The 23,134-nt window shown below is 39.2% G+C and overlaps 2 protein-coding genes across 3 annotated transcripts in view; one reads left to right on the forward strand and one right to left on the reverse strand.

Moving 5' to 3' along the window:
• The window catches only part of JAK2 (Janus kinase 2), a 67,683-nt gene extending 56,344 nt beyond the window's left edge, over positions 1–11,339 (forward strand). For both annotated transcript variants that reach the window (XM_004714459.2, XM_030885335.2), the window contains 7 exons: positions 714–850; positions 3,967–4,156; positions 4,752–4,876; positions 5,211–5,383; positions 7,806–7,923; positions 9,778–9,891; positions 10,543–11,339. In XM_004714459.2, the coding sequence (XP_004714516.1) occupies positions 714–850; positions 3,967–4,156; positions 4,752–4,876; positions 5,211–5,383; positions 7,806–7,923; positions 9,778–9,891; positions 10,543–10,650 (965 nt within the window). In that variant the 3' untranslated portion in view covers positions 10,651–11,339. The remainder of the gene's footprint in view (positions 1–713; positions 851–3,966; positions 4,157–4,751; positions 4,877–5,210; positions 5,384–7,805; positions 7,924–9,777; positions 9,892–10,542) is intronic.
• A 7,124-nt stretch (positions 11,340–18,463) lies between these two features.
• Positions 18,464–23,134, reverse strand: part of INSL6 (insulin like 6) — a 14,224-nt gene continuing 9,553 nt past the window's right edge. Inside the window, exon 2 of the mRNA XM_013007714.2 lies at positions 18,464–18,965. Within this exon, the coding sequence (XP_012863168.1) occupies positions 18,628–18,965 (338 nt within the window). The 3' untranslated portion in view covers positions 18,464–18,627. The remainder of the gene's footprint in view (positions 18,966–23,134) is intronic.

Below are 23,134 nucleotides of genomic sequence, written 5' to 3' on the forward strand. Positions count from 1 at the left end.
GTCCTCAAGTCCTGGTGGGCCAGGATGTGCTCCACTCTCTCCTCCCTACCCTTCATCTGCTCCCGTGTGCTCAGATCAGCCATGTCCCTCTCCTGGAGCTGCAGATTCAGTGCCATCCTCTGAAATAAATTCTTCTGGGGGCAGACTCTCGTAATTTCTGATGTGTATATGACTTCCCACACTTCACATATATTCCAGTTCCCTCAGGGATTTTTTTAAAAGGTCTTTTTCCTTCAGTAATCAAATTCTAGTTTGCCAGTTAATGGGCTGTATATTATAGGAATTAATTTGGCTTCATTAACGTTTAAAAATAATTCTTAAACTAGTTTCATATGTTTTATATTAGATAGATTTTTCTAATCCTGAGGTAGATTTCTTTGTATCTTCTCAGTAGAAATGTGCTAACTATATGCCAGCAATACATGTACTTAGCTAATACTTATTTTCTGCTCAATAGTCTCACCATTAAAGTCAGACTGTGTAGCCTTACTCTATGAACTTTAAGACCACACATTTTAGATAATAATAATTTATCCTTTGCAAAAATATTTCTTAAAAGTTTGTGAATATTATTATTAATATTACATAAACATGAATATAAATTAAACTATTATTTGTAATACTTCCAATTCAGCAGGCTTTCTTATCATCTTGAATACATACCAATTTAACCCAAAGAAAGTACCTGAAAGTAAATATTCTTGTTTCTCCAGATTATGAACTCTTAATGGAAAATGATGTGCTACCAAATATGAGGATAGGTGCCCTGGGATTTTCTGGTGTTTTTGAAGACAGGGACCCTACACAGTTTGAAGAAAGACACTTGAAATTTTTACAGCAACTTGGCAAGGTAAGATGTTGAGAGTTTTCAAAGTAGAATGCAATCATGGAACATTTTATTAAGGGGAAGGAAAGACCTTAGAGATTCTCTAAAGTTCACTTCCATAACATTTTATGAGGCTTTCATAGAAAAGCAGAATTTATCAAGTTGTCAGATTTGGAGACTGCCGAGTTAAAGGGAGAGCTTTTTTTACTTGTAGAACTTTGTAGAGCCTTTGACATGTCACACGCAGTGAACACCTTCATTATCAAAAGGATGATGAGGGAGGGGGGTTTCCCACCCTTGATAGAAGGGACATTTGAGTATGCGTTACAGACAGCTGTTGGAAACCTTTCTGCCCACCTGCCTCCTGTCTGGACTGACAACTGGCCTGTCCCCCAGCAGTCAGAACTGCTCAGTTCTTAGCAGACTCGCCCATGTCAGTGAGCTTGCTGTCTCTCTCTCTTTTGAGGGGGTGGGGAATGGGGTGGGGTGGAAATCCAAGTTTAACAAGTGAAGTGGTCCACACAAGTGTCTGTCTTCCAATCCATGGACTTCCACATACCCATAGAATTGGAACCTGGAAAACCTTATAGGTGAAGTCCTATTTGTCCTAAAGGTCTTTTAAATTCATATGGAAACTCCAATTTAGGAATTTTCAAAGCCATTGGAAGTGCTCGGATGCTCTCTCTTTCAACTTTTTAATGTGGATTTGGGTGAAATTTTGTAGAACTACTTTGTTTTTCATTAAACAATTCATGCACAAAATGTTTTGTGATACTGATTACAATCCCTGCAATGTAATGGTGCCCATCCCACTCCCTCTCCCGGTCTCTTCTTCTAAACTCTATTTCGTGTAACCTCACAGATTCATTTTGAGCAGGGATCCAATATGCAGGTTCTGTGTTCCAGTACAGCTTTACTAAACCTAAGCTTTGGGTTCTATCAAGCTTTAATGCTTAGAATGTTTTTAATTGTACCTTGTTTATAAAATATTCTCAGGAAAGTTTTAAGAGTTAAATCAACAACAAGAAAAAAAATCTCAGGGATTTGGATATAGTATTTACCCATTGCTGTGTAACAAATTATCCACAAGTCTAATGTCTAAAACTAGCATACTCGTCAGTACTGCCCCTCCCATGAGCACTTCTAGTACTCATTTGTTTTCTTCTTCACTTCACCTCGTGCCATTGTCTTGAGCACCCTCCTAATGCCCTCTAAATTTCTCGACTTCTCTACACAAAATCTACACCTGGATTAAATGATTTTACTTTTAGCTCTATAATTCCCTTTAGTAACTGTACTTATGAAATTCCAGACCCTGAAGGCTCCCTCTCTGACTATAACATAGTATCTTGTGACTCTATCCAATATATAAACTTTTGGCTATGTTTCTTTGGCCGGTGTCTTTGAACCCTTTGTCTTCTAAACGGCCATTAGCTAACTTCTAGCTTCAGATCTGCCCTTCTCTAGATTGGGTAGATCTGGTAGACCGCTTGCACTGTGCTCTCACCAGTTCCCAATTTTATACCGTACACACACCCACCCTTTGATTATCTGCTTCCATCCTCACAGTGGTTGCTGTGTCTGAGCCCATTGTTGTCGTCTCTGTGTCAGTCCGTCTCCTCGAGGCTCTCTCTTGTTCACTGTCCCTCTACCTCTCCCTTCCACTGCCTGTCTCCAGCTTGAGGCCTTACCCTTGTCTTGGACTGACTTCTTCTCAGTAATACTCTCCCTACACTTACTATCCCTCTTGCTGCCTATCCTGAATCTCTCTCCTGTCTCAAGCGTTTTCCCTTACCTCTTTCTTCTAAAGGAAAATGGAGGCATTGCAAATTCAACAATGAGAATGATTCTTGCCAAACAAAGGTTTAGCAGAATTACAATGGCCGAGGGGGCAGCATTTGATGGAACTGACGTGCTTGCATTGTGCCTTAGACAGATTGGCAACCTCTTCCAGAGAGCTTGAGATGCAGCCTGTGTCCAGGACCTTGGAAGGGTCCTTTAAACAGCTAACTCCACTTCTAAGAAAACATTCTCATAGAGCTAACACCAATATTTGTGATTAAGAATATTATTGAAACAGCATGAAGGTTGCATAACTGAAAATTTACTTTGTTAGCCATTTCTATTTCCAGATTTAAAAACATCAGTAATAGGCATACCACATTTTATTGAACTCTGTAGATACTGCGTCAAGCAGGTCTGCTTCCATTTGTCTGATGTGCCACTTAAAGTCACATTTCTGACTTTTTCATGGTGCTCCTTCACCCCTTATAGATTACAGTGGATTGTAAACATAATTTTTCTATGCATTGGAAAACCAGAACATTTGTGTGATACTCGCTTTTCTGAGGTGGTCTGGAATCAAACCTGCAATCTCTCTAGTCTGCCAGTATTCATGTGAGAATTGAGTATATAACAATGAAAACTCGTGTATTCAGAGTGTTTAATGGCACTAGAAAATGAATTTGTAGTGCTTCATTGTTAAGTAGAGGAAAATATTAAAGCACTGTGATAATTCCCAGCTTCTGTGTTTTGAAATGTGTTTTAGAATAATTTCTCACAGAAGCAATATATAATAGATATTTCCATATTCCTCACTTCAAGGAAAAGAAAATTGAGGTTCAGAGAGGGTAGTGATGTGTGCAAGGTCACAAAGAGAGTTAGTGATGAGCCACGAGTCTGACATCACCCTTTCTGCCTGCAGAATCTTAGTTCTTATGCACGTGGCTGTGTAGGCTTCCAGACGGTGTCATAAGGGACTTAACTTCAAGCGTACATTTGTCCTAGTGCTTGGGGTCATTATTAACTGACTTCAATAGATAGCTGAAAATTCAGTCACTTAGAGCCGCGAAAATTTGCTCCAGAATATTTACCATATTGGAAGTTTGCGAGACTATCTCCAGAAACATAAAGAGTGGATAGATTATAATAAACTTCTGCAGTACACTTCTCAGATATTCAAGGTACCTAACGTCCTGTCTATTTGTTATAGATGAAGCAGGCGTTAGTTTTTCTTTAAGAAAGCAAAAACATCCGAAATGCACTAAATTTATTAGCACCAGACTTATACTTTATTTTCAATGAAGGGTATGTTTCCTTGAAGAGTGATCTTTTAAAAAACAAAACAAAATGCTGTCTAGGGTAACTTTGGGAGTGTGGAGATGTGCCGCTACGACCCTCTGCAGGACAACACTGGGGAAGTGGTGGCCGTGAAGAAGCTCCAGCACAGCACTGAGGAGCACCTGCGAGACTTCGAGAGGGAGATAGAGATCCTGAAATCCCTGCAGCACGACAACATAGTCAAGTACAAGGGCGTGTGCTACAGTGCTGGTAAGCCGCCCCCGGGAACCCAGTTTGAACTCAAGATAGGCTGTGACATCCTGGGAAACGGAAACAGAAGCCTAAGCACACAGACTGATAATGTGCCCATGCTCGGAGAGCAGGCCAGTCTGTGGGACAACCCTTGTGCTGGGTGATTGTAGGCTGTAACCGGCCGGTTCTTCATGCTCTTCGCCAATAATGGAGTGGGTGGCCTGCTGGTGTAAATGTGCTCAGAGAACATAATTTTTAATGGACACAATTTGTGTTTCCTAATATTTTCTATTTAAAAAGTGGTTTTAAATTGGACACTTTGTGTACTCTCAATGAGGAGAAAGGATGTCTTCCATCTGCTTTATTTTGGTTTTCTAGGGAGTCAACAGAAGACTAAAGCATTAACTATTTTAAAGGCTGTACTTCAAAACTATTTGACAAAAAAAACCAATATACTTACCTACAGCATTCTCTTTAATTTAAAGTAGTTTTGTCATTTTGGACTTATGTTTTATATATCTTTAATAAGTTAGTCATATATGGTTATTTCCTAAGACTTCATCAGGAAAGCATCGCAAAGTGAAACATTATGTTCCCATTTGTATGTTAAAAGGTCGGCGTAATCTGAGATTAATTATGGAGTATTTACCATATGGAAGTTTGCGAGACTATCTCCAGAAACATAAAGAGCGTATAGATCATAAAAAACTTCTGCTGTACACGTCTCAGATATGCAAGGTACCTAACATCTTAGTTGTTTGTTGTAGATGAAGTGGGCATACTGAAGTAATTAAGAGATCCTCTACAGTTTACTTTAAGATCATAAAGGGGGTTACAGGAATAAAGCTGAACTGGACTGTTAATGGGATCAGTGGTTCAAAACCTCCAGCCGAAGTGCCATGGGAGGAAATGTGGCCGTCTTGGAAACCTGGTAGAGCAGTTCCATTCTGTTCTGTCGGGTGGCTCCGAGACATAAATGACTCAACATTAGTGGACTTGGTTTTAGGTTTGTACAAGGGTAAGAGCCCTTAATTGTTAAGTTTACAAAAGGAAAATGCTATTTTATCCATAGGGCATGGAATATCTTGGCACAAAAAGGTATATCCACAGGGATCTGGCAACAAGAAATATATTGGTGGAGAATGAGAACAGAGTTAAAATTGGAGATTTTGGGTTGACCAAAGTTTTGCCCCAAGACAAAGAATATTACAAAGTGAAGGAACCCGGTGAAAGCCCCATATTCTGGTGAGTATGATTTTAGGCCAATAAAGTGATATCTTAGAGCACACACCTCAAGTTTTATTTATATTCCCCAGGTTTAATAGCTTACCATTTGTATAGTTAGTACAGTAGCTAGCACCTATAATATGCATTTCAAGCATTATCTCATTCCTTAGAACAGCCCCCTGCAGAGCTACTGCCATCAGCTCCATCTTACACGGGGAGCTGAGCAGGGGGGCTGCATAGCTTCCCAAAGGCCCTTGAGTGATAGCAGTAACACTGGGATTCCAGCCCAGAGACTGGGATCTCAGACTTCCCGCTGTTCAAGCCTGATGGTCTGTAATCTGGCATCAGTGACTATCAGCGTTGTGAAGCTAAAGTTAGTTTTGTTCTTCCATTAAATTTTGGCTTAGTTGTGAGAGCTTATAAACCTGTTTCATGTGGGACATAACATTGTTGTTTCTATTGATCTGTGCTCTGATGTGAGGTTTCCTTTTTTTATGCTTCATTTCATTTATGGTTTCTAAGGTTGGCTTGGTGAAATCATATTGGAATCTTTTGCTCTTTGGATACATTCCAAATAGACTTTTTTGGTGTGTGTTCATCTACTGAAAGAGTACTATTAAGATAATGTTTTTTAATCAGATGTTAGTGTTAAGGAGCGGATTTTATTTATTTAAGTATATTCTATTTATATTTGGGGGTATCTGACTTGAAAATCAGAGTTACAAATATTTTAAAAATACAACTTCCAGCTTATAAGAATTTTCTGGAGCCCTTATGGCTCTATGGGTTAGGCATTGTGCGTCAATGGCAAACAAGGTCCATGGAAGAAAGATGAGGCTGGCCGCTCCCGGAAAGGTCTGCAAGCTCAGAAACCCTTATGGAGGGTCGCTGTGAGTTGGAATCGGCTTGATGGCAGCTGAGTTTGGTTTACATTCAGAATATTAAAATCACTTAATTTGCTGCTGCTAAGTATATGGCTTATAATTATCTTCACCTTATATTGCACCTGTAAATTTTGCAACTACACCTAGCTATTGCAAATATATTTATGTATAATGATAGGGAAATAGATCTATGTACATATATTTATATAACAAGTATTAAGATAACAGATGGACATTGAGCCTTTAATCAAGTACTCCTGGCATTCTATGATCGCTGAAGACAAAATGGGTGCATTAAATGTGATGAAGAAAGCTGATGGTGCCCAGCTGTCAAAATATATAGCATCTGGGTTCTTACAGGCTTGAAGATAAGTAAGTGACCATCTAGCTGAGAAGCAACAAAGCCCACATGGAAGAAGCACACCAGCCTGTCTGATCATGAGGTGTTGATGGTATCAGGCATCAAAGACCCAGAACAAAAAATCATATCAATATGAATGAGGGGGAGCGTGCAGTGGAGACCCAAAGCCCATCTGTGACAATTGGACATCCCCTTATAGAAGGGTCACAAGGAAGAGATGAGCCAGTCAGGGTGCAGTATAGCACCGACGAAACATATAACTTTCCTCTAGTTCTTTAATGCTTTCTCCCCGCCTCCGCCCGCCCCCCTTCCCACTATCATGACCCCAATTCTACTTTACAAATCTGGATAGACCAGCGCATGCACACTGGTACAGATAGAGCTCACAACACAGGGAATCCAGTACAGATAACCCTCTCAGGATCAATAATGAGAGTAGGGATACCAGGAGGGGAAGGGGATGGTGGGGGGGAGAAAGGGGAACCAATCACAATGATCTACATATAACTCTCTCCCTGGAGGATGGCTAGAGGAAAGTGGGTGAAGTGAGACAGAGGTTGGTGTCATGAAAAAAAAAAAAAGATAAATTATCAAGGGTTCATGAGGGAGGGAGGGAGGGAGGGGAGGGGAGGGGAAATTGAGCTGATATGAAAATGTTTTCAAAATTATGGCAACATATGTACAAATGTGCTTGACACAATGGACATATGTATGGATTGTGATCAGAGCTGTAAGAGCCCCCAATAAAATGATTTTTTTTAAAAAGAAACCATCAATAATTTAGAAAAAATGAGTTTTCTCCACAGAAGAATAAGCCATAAAGGAATTGTAAATGTGTTTTAAAAGAAGAGGCTTTCCTGTCAAAGCAGCATTCTAAAATAATTACGGTTGAAATACTGCCATGCCAAGAAGTACATTGAGTTAGCGGGTCAGGGGAGTAAGCTATGAAACAGGATGAGCCGATGGGCTTAGGTGAGTGGTAGGTGCATGGTGGTTCCTTACTCTCTGATCCAGGAAGGTCCCCTGTCTAAAATCAAAATTCCAGAAGCCAAGTGAGAGTCAGCATTACAATTGGGCCTTTCTAAGTATAGGAGCCTCAGGTCTGCCAAGTTAACTCTTTCCTGCACACCTTAGTTCCTTTTATCCAGTGATTTGCAGGTAAATGCCTATCTTACAAGCATTGCATCTGTTACAGGTATGCCCCAGAATCTCTGACTGAGAGCAGATTTTCCGTGGCCTCAGATGTGTGGAGCTTTGGAGTGGTGCTGTATGAGCTTTTCACCTACATTGAGAAGAGCAAAAGCCCACCTGCGGTCAGTGCTTTTGAGCCTTTCACCCATAACTTTATCTGTCCTTCACTTGTAAGGCAACATCCAGAAATTTCCCTAAGCCTCTTCATTAAACTGACTTGCATCTTTCAAAAGGGAAGTTGGAGTATTATGTAGTATATTCTCTTAATACTGTTTAATAAAATCAGTAAATTTATTCATTATAGGAATTATTGCACAGATTAAACTTTGATTGTAATTTATTTTTTGCTCATGGTAGATTTTTTGTTAATATGGGAAAGTGTGAAAAAATAATCCTTAATTCAGAGGTAATCACTTGAATATTATCATGTGTTCAAGGATTCTTTGAACTTATAAAGAAGTGAAATTTCATAAATATATATATATATGGCTTCAAAAAGTTTATGGGAAAGTAGAATGAAAAGATAATGGATTATTTCCATGAATTTTTGAGGTCTTTCACATGTAATTTACTAAAAATGAAATTCATATGGCAGTTTGCCATGCTTCCGTTTTACTAAGTCTTATAGCAGAAGTTTGCCCTCTACTGCTACATACTCACTATAGACATGGTACCCAACTGCTGGATATCACTCCATCATCTGGACAGTCATGTTAGATCTCTCTGTAGCTAGATCTATAACTCGGTCCCTGGCTCTGCGTGAGAAAGAATTCACGCCGAAGCCTGGTTCGTGATCCAAGTGAGTTTTATAAGAGTTAGAAGAAGTTTCAGGTTTACATGGCACCCGAGGGTCTCCTCCTGGACATGCGGCCTGGCTGTAAGCTGCTCGGTGTCACGCAGAAGTCTGCCAAAGTCCCTCCAGTGCTCTCCCAGAGCTCTGCCAAAGTTCCCAGAGGTCTGCCACTGGACTCTGGGCTCTTGCCTTTTCAAGGATTCCACGGGGAGGCGTGGTGGACGACCCCTGATAGACCCCATTGGCTGAATTGAATTCACCTGGCCTAGGTGGGCCAATTCAGGTTCCCGCCCACCAGTGCTTACCTTTGGGAAACCCTGAGCCTCTGGGCATGTGCAGTGCGCCCCTCCTTTGTTCCCGGAGCTTACATTCCCAGCCCTTTACTAACCTACCTAACAGTCACTCTCCACTCTTTTAAGTGACCTTTCAGTGAAGTGAACATTGAACTCTATACATAAATGTATTATATATAAAAGGGTCTGGATTGTTTCCAGTGCTTTCCAGAAAAGATTACATGCGCAACTTGGATGCATAGCAGGTCACATTTCATCATTTGCCAAGACTGGCCACTGCATTTTTACTCTCACCGTGTTGGTAATGAGATAAATGGTGAATTCCTGTGGCCCTGTTAGTGTGACTGTTGGATGTTGAGTGTGTGTGCACTTTCATCTTATGTGCTTTGTCCATCTTTACACTGCTATTTTTTTTTACCAACTTATAAGAACTCTGTATTTAAAATGTATGATACATTTGTTGTAAATATTGCCCTAGCATTTATGGTTTTCGACTGCTTTTCTGTCCATTTCATTCATTCATTCTACAGTCTTTTTATGTTCTCTTTTGTATTTAACTTTTAATTAAACTGAAATGTAGTACGTGCTGAAACAACAAAAAACCCTGCTTTTAGTAAAATTTACTTTGTGCACTCCTCAGGGAATCAGTAGTGTGTTAATTACAGAAATGGCGTGACACAAATTTCACATTTAATAGTATTTTTTTAAATAGGAGTGAAGTGGAAGGTTTGGATCCATAAAATAGTCTGTTTTGAAGATGTCTCAAAACATATGTGAAAACATACTTATATAGAATATTCCCCATTATTGGGAGAAGTTGGGGAAAAGTTGTATTTCAAGTTAAATGAACAACAACAAAAAAACTCATAGGAAATGGGTTTATGTTTCAGGAATTTATGCGCATGATTGGCACCGACAAGCAAGGCCAGATGATTGTGTTCCACTTGATAGAGCTCTTGAAGAACAATGGGAGACTACCAAGGCCAGAGGGCTGTCCAGACGAGGTAACAAGAATGTGTTTCTCTACAGCAGTGGTTCTCAGCACCCTTTCATGCAGTTCCCCATGTGTGGTGACCCCCCAACCATAAAATGATTTTTTCCCCATTTTCCATTCATTTTTTAAAAATACTTTTATTGGGGGCTCTTACATCTCTTATCATAATCCATACATTCCTCCAGTGTGTGAAGCTCATTTGCACATATGCCGCCATCATCATTTTCAAAGCATTCTCTTCCCATTTGAGTCCCTGATATCAGCTCCCCATTTCTTCCCCCTCCTTGCCTCATAAAATTATTTTCGTCGCTACTTCATAACTGTAATTTTGCTATTTTTATGAATCAGGCAACTCCTGTGAAAGGGTCGTTCAACCCCCAAAGGGTTCACGACCAACCACTGATCTACAGTAACCATGCATTTTCTGCTCCTTCCCTCTCGCCCGCCCCTTTCACCTCCCCCCCCCCCAGGATTTCAGGTCACTCTCTACAGTTTAATTTGCTGGGCTGTTGGCTAAATACTGTAATGTAACGTCAGTGCTGAGAGCCGTGATGCTCTCCCATCTGCAGCATGTAGTAGGAGTTCGGAGTTGGTTTTCTCCACCAGTCAGAAGACGGCACTGAGTGTTGCTTGTCATCTCGGCCTTTTCTCTCCTTTACAGATTTACATGATCATGACAGAATGCTGGAACAACAACGTGATTCAGCGCCCTTCCTTCAGGGACCTAGCTGTGCGAGTGGATCGGATCCGGGACAGCATGGCAGGATGACAGCCGAGAGCTTGACTCCGAGACCAGTGTAGACTCACAGCACAGAGTCCTGCGTTTCACACTGCTGCGGACAATGACAGCAGCCAGCCACGAGGTGAAGACCTCTGATCAACACTTTCAGCTTGTTCTGTGTCCGTCTTCTCCACGGGGACGCCTGGGAAAGGCACCGATGAAAAGTCCTCAGCAAGGAAAATTGTAAAAGTTTCATGAACCGAATACGTCCATGAATAGCATCTTTCTTTGGCAAAAGAAATACTTTCCAACTCAGATTTCTGAGAGAGGCAAACCTGTAAACGTCATGTTAGAGATGCCCGGGAGAAGCGTGTACAGTTTATATCACAGTAAATGTACACTACTACCTTGGCATCTTGTGTAATGCCCCCAAGGGCTGGTGTTCATGAATAACATTTTCTAATTTTTCCATAGTTTATGTACAACAGCTTCACTGTACAAATTAAGATGGTCAGATCATTGAATAAGCACTTTTATGTCCTCCCTCCTTCATCTACATCACTGGCCAGCAATATGAACAGGTGTTTGCTTTCATCTTGTTCCATGTACTGTAAATATTTTTCAAAGCAAAGGGAACAAATGTCTAGTTTTATTTGTATAGGAAATTTCCACGACCCTAAAGAATACATTTTGAAATGGAACAAGCTTACAAACATGGAACACAATCTATTTTCTTATTTGTTTCCCTTGTCTTTTTTGTGCTGTTTTATAAATAATAGTCATCTCCTAATTTTTAAAGGATTGCATGAATAGTTTTTTTTTTAATTGTGAGAGTAAATGCTAGGGACATCGTCATCTATGGATCTGTTGGCTACTAATAAGATGCTTCAATCCCTAGAACTCATGGTCATCCATCCATTAAATTTAAGCAGAAGTCATAAAATGGATTGCTTTTTAAAATGTATACTCTTAGTAAGATTTATTTTAAAAACAAAAAACTCACTGCCATTAAAGGGATGAACTGCCCCCTTGGGTTTTCCAAGGGTGTAACTCTCTGTGGGAAGAGAAAGCCTCATCTTTCTCCCAAGGAGTGTTTGGTGGCTTTGAACTGCTGACCTTGCTTGCATTACCCACTAGGACACCAGGGCTCTTTAAGATGCATAACTGGTGAATTTCCATTCTGAATGCCTCTTTCTGAAGCTTGTATATTTGAAAGGTTAAGAAAGTCTCTTACAGAGATTTTTCTTTTGGCAGATTCTTCTCGAGAGTCAGTCAGTGAAAATTGTAATTGTTCACTTTACTCTTTGACAAGAATGCCGGTAAAAAATTCATCATCTGTCTCTTGGAGGGGACTGACGGCACTCATAGTTCCAATTTATTACAAAGGGTGGTTTTTTTCTGTTGTGTTTATAGCTCTTTCATTTTAGATGCCATACCTAGCATGTTTTGTGTTATTTATATAAAGTATAAAATACTCAATATTTTTGGTTAAAAAGAAGAGTCATATTTTTTTTGGTGGCATTTTTTTTTTTATGTTTGTATTTTGTACTTCAGACTTCTGATTATTTTGCTGACTACTTTTTGGAGGTTGTTTGCATAAGAAAAGGGCCTTACTCAAAAACCCAGTGAGTTTAGGCTGTTGGGAGGAAGAGATGTGATGCTTTTAGAATGCATCCTCATAAGCATTTTTGCAAGCATTAAATGCAAAATTCATAGAAAACAACAGGGTATTAAATTGAAAAATAGATTTCTAGTAGGCTTCTTGATGACAGTTGAGCATCATTTTTGTTTAATCTGGGCGACTCCTGTAGGGGATATGCATGTGTAGTTGAGGTCTGGGAGCTGCTGTTCTCTTTTCCATTCTGCATCTTCCTCGTCTGTACTCAAGTGGACAGCAGTAGCCCAGAGGGAGTGCCCTAGAGCTCAGATTTTGTACTAACATTTATTTAAAAGTAGATCCTTACAAGGCCTCTAAGGATTCATCTGCTTGTATTTTGATGAGGGTCTGAACTCGATTTCTTAATGTTTTTTTTAATTTCATTTTTTAGCTTTAGAAAAAGAATACCACACAAACATTCTTCATTTCACAGAGTGGGATGACTATCTTATGTAAAATTCCCAACTTTTCAAGAGAATAATTCTTTTTGATCAAGGGTTTGTGTTGTTTGGGGTTTTTTAAAAAAATTCAGACGATATACCCTACAGCTGACTCTTGGGTTCTGGCAAGGGAAGGGAAGGATTATCATGCTGGTTAATGCTCACATGCCTCTTCAAGTGAGCATTATTCTCTGGAAATAAGGGGATTTTTTTTTTTTTTAGAATTTTATAATTCCGTAAATATTCCAGCATATTGCACTACACCATCTATATAGAAATACTTCCTTGGCTCCTCAGAGCCTTGCTTTGGGAGCCAGTCACTCATTTGTCTATTTATCTGTACTGCCAACTGCCGTGAGAGACTGCTTTCTACTCCCATAAAGAGGAAACCCACAGAGGCAGTTCTTCCCTGTCCTATCGGATCGCTATGAGTCAGCATTGACTTGATGGCAATGAGTTTTGTTTTGTATGCTTTAAAGGAAAGTGAGTACTTTGGATCCCACCATGCAGACTTTGAAACTATATTGTGCAGTAAACAGAGAGAACAAGGAGTTGTTCTCCACAAGGTGGCATCCCTGAAGCTCTGGCAATGCCTTCACTTACACCTCTTGCATCTTCCCACAAAAATTGAAGCACTGGCTGAATAAACATTCAGAAGTTAGTTAGTTAGTTGTATTATCACCTTACCAAAGAAGTGGGGTCACACACACTGACTTAGAAATGCTTCCTAAGATCAATGATCACTTCCTATTTTGAAGATGACTGTATCAACTTTAGTTCTAATATTTAAATTATTTACCATGAAAGCTTTCCTAATTTTTTCAGTATAACTCACTAAATGTCTTTTAGTGTGCTATATTAGAATAATTGTGGACTAGAAGTATAAGTCTGCAGCATCCTCCAAACAGAAGACTTAGGCTATATATAAATTTGATTTTAAGAAAAAAATCTGAGTCTGAGTTTCAGAAAATACCTTGTGTTTCCTCCCAGGTTTGGGTTGGGTGGATTTAAGTTCAAGATAACTAGCTGCTAACCATGTTAGGATGTGACCAATGTGGATATTGAAGAGGTTTCAGAATGTCAGTGAGAGAATTTTAAACCTACCATCAATTGATTTCATAGCATAGCTATGTTATATAGCTTCTAACTTTGCATATGAGTCACGTTCTTAGCAAAACGCACATACCATATTCAAATAGTAAAACATTGTAGACACTGCTAAGACTATACAATTCATTCACCCTTCTTCAGACGCATAATTTTTTAAATGTCTTACCTGGAATTTTATCAGATTGAGAAAATGAATTGACCAAGTGACAATTCAAAATTTTATAAGAAAAAATTGATTCAACAGTGTCAATAAAATATTTATGAAGTACAGTTTTAGCTATTTTCAGTTATATGTTATTTCTAACCACAGTAGTCACAATCATGTTTTCTAAAGAGCTAATTATTTGTATTTCTAACCAATCTATAAGAAAACTATAGTCAGAACTAAAAAAAAAGGCCCAATCCTTGTTCTCCATGGAGTTCAAAATCTGCTAGTGGATACTGTTGAACAAATATTGTTAATCCAATGTGAGAGGGACATGATTGACCATTGTCCTGCTGTCCAAAGCAATGAAGCATTTCGCTGTTCCAGCTCTAGAGAAGTTTTTAAAAATACTTAGTCTAAGTGGAGAATGGGCAAGACTAGACATCTTTTTACTTCAAGTGTTCATTTCCATTCATCTCGAGAGATGTCTTCAACCATCACTCCTCACCTTCAGCCTTTCACAGGGCTCCGAGGTTCAAACTCTAGAGAGCTCCAATCCCAGTATGGTCTGCACGCAGTTGTGTATGACTTCAGCAATACAGGCTGTTTAGTCACTCTCACTGATTACTCTCCCATTTATAGATGCTCAGAGAATGCAACTGTGATTGAGACATGATGGCAAATAGCCTGCATCAATCAGCACTCCATTTCAGAATTAAAACACATCTTGTCAGCCAGCCTTTAACCGTTTGGGGTGTTCAAATGAAGCACATTTGTCATTGTAGCCCTGTACCAATTCAAGACTAGTATTTCTGTTAGGTGCTTTATCATTCAAACCCATCAAAGAGAACAGAAACCACATTAGTTGTTTTAACAGAATGTAAGGAATTTACTCATCTGGTGTTAAGGGGACCAAACTCAAACTACCTTAGAGTCAATGTCAGCTCGCAACAACCCTATAAGACAGAGTAGAACTGCCCCTCTGAATTAGCGAGGCTGTAACTGTTTATGGGAATTGAAAGCCTCATCTTTCTCTTGAGGCACAGCTGGTGGTTTCGAGCTGAGGAATTTGTGGATTGTAGCCCAACGCATCTGCTACACCGAAAGGAAACATAGAGAAAATTTTAGAAAGGAGCGACCATGCCTAACCTACCATGCCCACTAAAAGAAATAACCTTTCCTGATTTTTAAACTTAGTACAAAGTTACAGTAATCAAACAGTGTGGGATAAAGATACACCAAATGGGATAGAATTGGGAGTCCAGAAATGAACTGGTACATCTATGGCCAAGCCAAATCCATTCAACAGAGAAAGAAGAATCTGTTTAACAAATAGCATCAGAACATTTGAATGTCTACATTTAAGAGAATTAAGTTGGATCTATATTTCACACCATACAAAAATGAACTCTTGAACAACAAAAGTATAAGAGCTAAAACCATAAAATACTTGGAATATTTTTGCAATGGATTTTTAAGAATGAAACAAAGCATGAACAACAGCAACAAAAGAAAATTTCATAAAAATTTTTAAAATGTGTGCATTAAAGGACTTCAAGAAAGTGAAAAGAGAACCTCTAAAATGTTATAAAATATTTAGAAACCATATATCTTCTCAGGGTCAAGTGTCCAAAATACATAAAGAACTCTTATAACTGAACATTAGAACGCCAAACCAGTTCAAAATGGGCAAAAGACTTGAAGACATTTCTCCAAAGAAGATGTAAAATGCCAAGAAACATGAAAAGCTCGTCAACATCATTAGTCACTGTTGCTCCTTCTGCTAGGTGCCATGAAGTCACCGCCGAATCTTGTGAGCCATGGACAACAAAGTGGACACTGGTCCTGCACCCTCCTCAACTGTCTTCAGTCCACTGTCACGGCCACTTTGTCAGTTCGTCTCTTTAAGGGTCTTCCTCCTTTTCACTGATTCTCTACCAAGTGTGATGTCGTTTTTTCAGGGACTGGTCACTCCGGGTAACATGTCCAGAGCATGTGAAATGAAGTTCCGTCTTCTTCGGCTCTAGGGAATATTCTGGCTGCATTGCTTCCAAGATAGATTTGTTTGTTCTTTTGGAAGTCCATGGAATATTCAGTATTCTTTACCAATGCCATAATTCAAATGCAGCAATTCTCCAGTTTTCCTTATTCATTATCCATCATTTACAGGGATATGAGATTATTGAAAGTACCATGGCTTGAGTCAGGCACACCTTTATCCACAAATTAACAAAGTTTCTCTTTAACACATAACTCTCAGGAAGATTTGCCCTGTGTAATACGTAATCTGATTTCTTGACTGCTACTTCTATGAACAGTGATTGTGGATCCAAGTAAAATTGAATCCTTGATAACTTCAATCTTTTCCCATTTATCATGATGATGTTTACTGATCCAGTCATAATGATTTTTGTTTACTTTGCAGTGTAATCCATACTGAAGGTTGTATTCTTTGATCTTTGTAAGTTAGTGCTTCAAGTCTTCATTTTCAGCAAACAAGGCTGTGTAGCTCCACATTGTATTAGTCATCAGGGAAATAACCTTAGTCATTAGGGAAATGAAAATGAAAACCACAATAAGATACCACATTGCACCCACTAAGACAGCTATTATTAGAAAAGTTAAATAATACGGGAATTATTGAGTAATGCCTAATTGGTACAGAGTTTCTCTGGGGTGATGAGAAATTTTGAAAGTAGATAGTAACATTGGTTGTATACCATTGTGAATGTAATTAATGTACCCTTAAATTGGCTAAACAGGCAAGTTTTGTTTTATATATTTTACCATTGTGATTTTAAGTTAACAAAAACACTATACCCAAGTCAAATTTACTACTCGGCCAAACGGCACTACTAAAGTGTGTAGGCAAGTATCTCAGCCTTGCCATTGCGTTGGTTCCAACCCAGGATGGCTTCAGGGGTCAGAGTGGAACTGCTCGGTAGGATGTTCAGTGGCCGGTGCTTTTGGAGTGGGTCACCAGGCCTTTCCCCCAGAGTTCCTCCTAGTGGACTCAAGCTCCAGCCTTGAGTCAGCAGTTGAACAGGCAAACGGACCCCAAATAATAGTCATCATAGAAGTGGTCAATCTCACGATTTTCTAATTCGGAATCCTGATGTGTATTATTATCGGTACTAATAGTAAACTAGTCTGTACTTGTATTTTAAAAATACAAATGTGGCTATTGTTGGGTGCTTCTACTGCTGCTATTCAACAGGTTTTCATTTGCTAATCCCCTGCAGTGGACAGCTTAGTCCTTCTCCAGCCTATTTCTGTCCTTAGCCTGGAAGCTCAGCTGAAACCTGTCCATGATGTGTGTCCCTGCCGGTATTTGAAATACTGGTGATAGAGTTCCCAGCATCACAGCAACAAACGAGGCATTACAGTATGACACACTGACAGACCTGTCATCTGCAAACTGGCCCCAAGTCATCACTATTTTAGCTTAAGCAAAGGCTATTTTCAGTGGTGCATTTTCACTTAATCCTTAGCAAACCTCCCTCACTCCTCAGCGTCGATGTCATTTTGTATCTGAACAGGTGTGCCCTATATTAAAGGTAACTGAAAACAGACTGTCCTGTAGCACTAATAAAATTTCAAAATGTATTTATTTATACCCTGGAAGTGTACCTAATACAGACATAAGGACTTTTTTGTTCTAAGAAGTTAACAGAACCAAGTAGAAACAAAATATTTAATTGAAAAGAACATTACAGTACACTTTGGGGAAAGGTACTAGAGAGAAAGGTTTCAAGTGATGTTTACTGACTTAACTAATGGATGTTAAATAGAAATAGCCTATATTCTTTGGATTTTTGTTATTACTCAGCATTAACATTATTTCAGATGTAGATATAAGGTCGAAAAAAGCCCCACATTGCTTGGTGTAATACACCATCGATATTTAGTGATATACACAAGCACATAAGTTTCAGGATTTCAACAATGTTCAGGTAGTGACTACCTTACCAAATAAGTGGTTCTTGAACTTTAGTGTACGTCAGAATGACATGAAGGGCCTGTACAAACATAGATTCCTGGACCCTAATCCCAGAGTTTCTGCTTCATTAGGCTTGGGTAGGACTTTAGAATTATATTTTGAACACATTCTCAGAGTCACCTTCTGTCAGTGCCTGTAAGGTTTTATGCCTATACCTAAAGACACTGAAGACTTTAAGTCCACAACAGAAATTGTGAAGAGAATATGAGCAGTTACTATTTTAAGAACTTCAAGTGGGCAACAGTAAGCCTACGATTGATTATAATACAGTAGTAGTTCCTAGTAGTAGTAGATTATATTTCAGTTGGTGGGACAGATGTGTATTGGCACAATGGAATGAGCCTCATTTCCCTGGCATAAGTGTCTGTGCTACAGAGATGGAATGCAGAAGATTCCATAATCTATTTAATTATAGCTGAAGGGAATTTCTACCATAATGGTAAGAGAATTTTAAGACGTATACATGACAGAATATCTTTCAACATGAAAAATGAGGAAAAAATCACCAAAAATGTTCACATTCTTGTTATTACCATAGTGTTGTCAAGTGCTTGCACTCCACTCAGATACTGTTCATAGCCTTGAACCTACAAGCACAATTACCAAAAAAAGGTAAAATACATTCCGTTTTTATTAAGTTAGTATAATTCCTATGATGGTTAGTGTAACTCAATCACAATTGATGACCCATTTCTAACTTTCTATAATCAACATACGGAAAGCACGCAATGCTAAGTTCCTCTTTCGTACATCCTTTAAGACAACACTTTTCTGAATATCCTCTGCGTTTTCTTTGGGGATGATTCCCCCAAAACCAACTGCTTAAGGTTTTCATTTTGTCTGATGTTTTCTCCTGAAAGCCCACAATCTCATGACTGTATGGAATGAGATACGATGAAGAAAACTCTCTAGTGTTGTCAGGTGGGGGCGTGCTCTTTTGAGGCAGAGTCCCAGGTCGTGGCCTTATCTTCATATTGCGTATTGCTGCTTCCATAAAGACTGCAGTAGAGACTGTGAGAGGCAAGAAGAAGAAAAAGGCTACAATATGAAAGTACTCTTGGATGAAATTTTATTGATGATATCAGAATGCTAAAATCAGTTCATTATTGAAAAGGCAAGAAATTCCACATTAAGTAAAAAAGCATGGCTATTAAAAAGAGTGATTTTAACTGAAGTAGTTGTAGGTAGCATTTTCTTATAAAAAGACTTCGAAACCTTGGCATATAATGTATACTAAGCTATCTCATTGAGGTATGATTCAGATGCAATATGATTCACATATACATGCATTGTAAAGCATACACGTCAGTGGGTTTTAGTATTTTCACAAGGTACAGCCATCGCCACTATCAAATTCCAGAACATTTCTGTCACCACCCACCCCAAAAGAAACCCCATGCCATTGGCAGTCACTTCCTTGTCACTCACCTGCCAGCACCTGAGCCCCTCCACATCATTTTTCCTTTAGAGATTTGCTGATTCTAGCTATTTCATGAAAATTGAATCATATATGGCCTTTGTGTCTGGCTTCTCACACCATAATGTTTTAAAGGGTCACTCATGCTAGCACACGAATCACTATTTCATTCCTGTTTAACTGTATAATATTTCATTGTATAACTAGATGCCATGTTTCTGATCTGTTAGTAGATGGGGGGTGTTTCCACTTTATGTTTTGAATGCTGCCATTAATGTTTGCATACAAGTTTTTATGTGAGCATATATTTTAAATTCTCTTGAGTGTGTATGTCCAGGAGTTGAACTGTTGGACCATAGGTGGTTTTATAATTAATTTTTTGAGAAACCACCAAACTATCTTCCACAATGGTGGCACATTTTACATTCCCACCATCAATATATAAGAGATCAAGGTTCTCTATATCCTTGCCAACACTTGTTATTTTCCATTTTTAAATTATAGTCATCCTATAATTTTTAAGAAAGTGGTTTTGCTCTGTTTTTCCCTAATGACTAATGGTATTGAGGATCTGTTCATGTGCTTTTTGGTCATTAGTATATCTTTGGAGAAATGACTTCAAGTTCTTTGCCCACTTTTTCTTTTATTGTGAATTGGGTGAAGGTTTACAGAGCAAATCACTTTTTCATTCAATAGTTCATACACACTGTTTCATGTCACTAAGCGCAATGCCCACAATATAACATCACTTATCCCCCTTCCTTCCTCTTTCCATGTTTCCTTCTTTCCTACTTTAGCGGCCTTCTATTTCCTTGTCTTTGCCCAATTTTAAAAATCAGGTCATCTATAGTCACATTTTATAAATAGACATATAGTAGAAACAAGCCATTGTCCATTGAAATCTAAAGAAGTGGAGGAGTGGTGATACACTCAAGGTATAGTGAATGAACTGATTGTTACTAACATTCACCATCAGCCTGCTCTTAACTCATTCTGTCTTATTGGGAAAAAATAATAACTCCAGGAAATAATTGTTTGGGGGCCTGTTGAATTTCTCTCATGGTCCTAGTCCATTTACAGTCTCTTCTAGGAGAATATATTTGTAAGTGGCCCTTAAAAGGTCACTTCAGTCATGTTCTGAACCATATGACTCCACCCTCTAGTCACAGATCCCAAAGAAAACCAATCTGTTACAGTGGCCCACAAGCAATCAATCCATGCTACGTGAAATAAAGTAAGTTGCCCAATAAATTTTTCTCTTTGAAACTGGGATGAAGAAATCATGTGAAAATGACTCAGAATAAAAGCTGAGAGGGTTCAGGAGGCTAGTCGTGATAAACTAAGCCCCATCAAAGACAGACAATGAAAGACTGCAACAGAGAATGGTCGTTGTTACAAGCTGATGTGGCTCCAGAGGCTCTCCAGAGCATTTTCAGGTCAATTTATAAGGCTTGTTTTATAACTCTCACTTTTCTTGAAGCTAGTTTGGTGAATCTCTCCCTTTTAGTTACAAAATTCTATTATAACACTCTAATAACTTTGCCCTTAAATATGTAAGCTGAACTGTGGATTATTAAACTTTAATCTTGATGTCAAGAAGCAAGTAATCAGTAATATAATATGATGATAAATAGGCATTGAAGGGAAAAGGTGTATTAAGTTATCTTGGTGGTTGAAGAAAAAGCTTCATGGATGAAGTGCACATGTTCTTAAAGGGTGAAAAAAAGGCATGCGATAAGAAGGAAGCTTTCATGAAAGAAGGAAACTACAAGGTACACAGCAAAGCACTTGTCTATGCCAGTGGATTTGGAATCGGCTAGCTGGCCAACTGACTGGAAGATCCAGATTTGTGCCCATTCCAAAGTAAGGTGACCCAAAAGAGTGTGGAAATGTTTAGATAACAGCACTGATAACAGATGCAAGTAAGTTTTGCAACAGTACATTGCGAGGAAGCTGCCAGAAATTCAAGCCGGATTCAGAAGATGATATGGTATGAGGGATATCATTGCTGATGCCAGATGGACCTTGGCAGAAAGCAGAGAATTCCAGAAGGATGTTAACTTGTGCTTTATTGACCTTGCTAAGGCGTTTGACTGTGTGGACCATAAAATACTCCGAATAGCCTTGAGAAGAATGGGAATCCCAGAACACTACATTGTGCTCATGTGGAACTGGTACATGGATGGAGGCATTTGTGCCAATAGAACACAGGGATGCTGCATGGTTTCAAGTAAGGAAAGGTGTGTCAGGGCAGTACCCTATCACCATACTAATTTAATCTGTGTGCTGAGAAAATAGAGAAGCTGGACTCTGTGAAAAAGACAAGGCATCAGGATTGGAGAAAGGCTTAACCTGAAATATGAAGGGGACACAACCTTGCTTGTTGAAACAAGAAGGACTTGATCACTTACTGACGATCAAAGACTGCAATCTTCAGTATGGATCACAACTCAATGTGAAGAAAGCTAAAGCCCTCACACTGGGCCCAATCAACAACATGATACACAAAAAAGACTGATGTTGTTAAAGATTTCATCTGACTTAGATCCACAATAAACACTCCTGGAAGAAGCTGTCAAGTTATCAAAGTGACATTATTGCATTGGGCATATATATATCTACTGCACAGAAACTCCTTAAAGTGTTGAAGACCAACGATGTTATTTTCAGGGCTAAAGTGGTTCTAACACAAGCCAGGATATATTCAAGGACTTCATAGGCATATGAAAACTGAACAACAAATGTAGAGGGTAGAAGAATTGATACATTTGGATTACTGTGCTGTCAAGGAATATTGAAAATATCATGGACTGCCAGGGAGACACAAAAATATGTCATAGAAGTAGTACAGCCAGAAGTTAAAATGGCAAGACTTCATTTCATATGCTTTTGACTCTGTGGTAGTTATGTGATCTGGTGTCAATTTGAGGTTTCAGAGTGAAGGGGTGGTATCTAGCCTGTCAATCAGATCGCAACTTGATGGAGGCACTAAGGAGATAAATAGCTGGCTGGGGGTGGGACACATGTTTACTCGCTGACTCTCTACGGACAAGACACATGGGGCTGTGGTGATGGCAGCAAGAGCCCTGGACCTGGAGAAGCCACGTGGAGACCCACACCAGCACTGAGATGCTTCCACCATCACTGGATCAACAAGACTATCCACTCACTGGCCTGTGATATTCCTGCATTTGGCATCATTGCAGGTATTGCGTGAGTTTGAAGAGGACTTTATAGATTGGTGTCGGACATTCAGACATATGGGCTAATATCAGACTTATGGACTTGATTTGGACTGACCTGGGGTGTTTTCTCAATATTCAATTGCTCTTGTACCTAAGGCTCTTTCTTATACACATGAGTGTCTGTGAATTTGTTTCTCTAGCCCACCCAGACTCACACAGATGCACATATCAAGAGTAATGTCCTTAGAGAAGGCCATAATGCTTGGTAAAGGTGAGGTTCGAGGTAAAGGGGAAGATCCTCTGACTGATTGACACAGTGGCTCAAACATGACCACTACAACTATTGTGAAGGTGGTGCAGGATTGGGCAGTGTTATATTCTGTTGTATATAGGGCAGTTATGAATTAGACCCAACTCAAGGGTGTGGGGAACAGAAGGATTTCTCTTAAGTTGTCTCCCCAAAATACGTACCAAACTTAGCTGCTTAAGAGTGACTGTACAATAGGTGATCAGCGAGAGTAGGTCAGAGGTTATTCTCCTTAACATCGGCCATCTGTAGTGGCTAGACTATTAGTCTG

The sequence above is a fragment of the Echinops telfairi genome, unplaced genomic scaffold (assembly GCF_000313985.2).
Source record: "Echinops telfairi isolate 266 unplaced genomic scaffold, ASM31398v2 ScPeMD7_25;HRSCAF=90, whole genome shotgun sequence".
Lineage (NCBI taxonomy): Eukaryota > Metazoa > Chordata > Mammalia > Afrosoricida > Tenrecidae > Echinops > Echinops telfairi.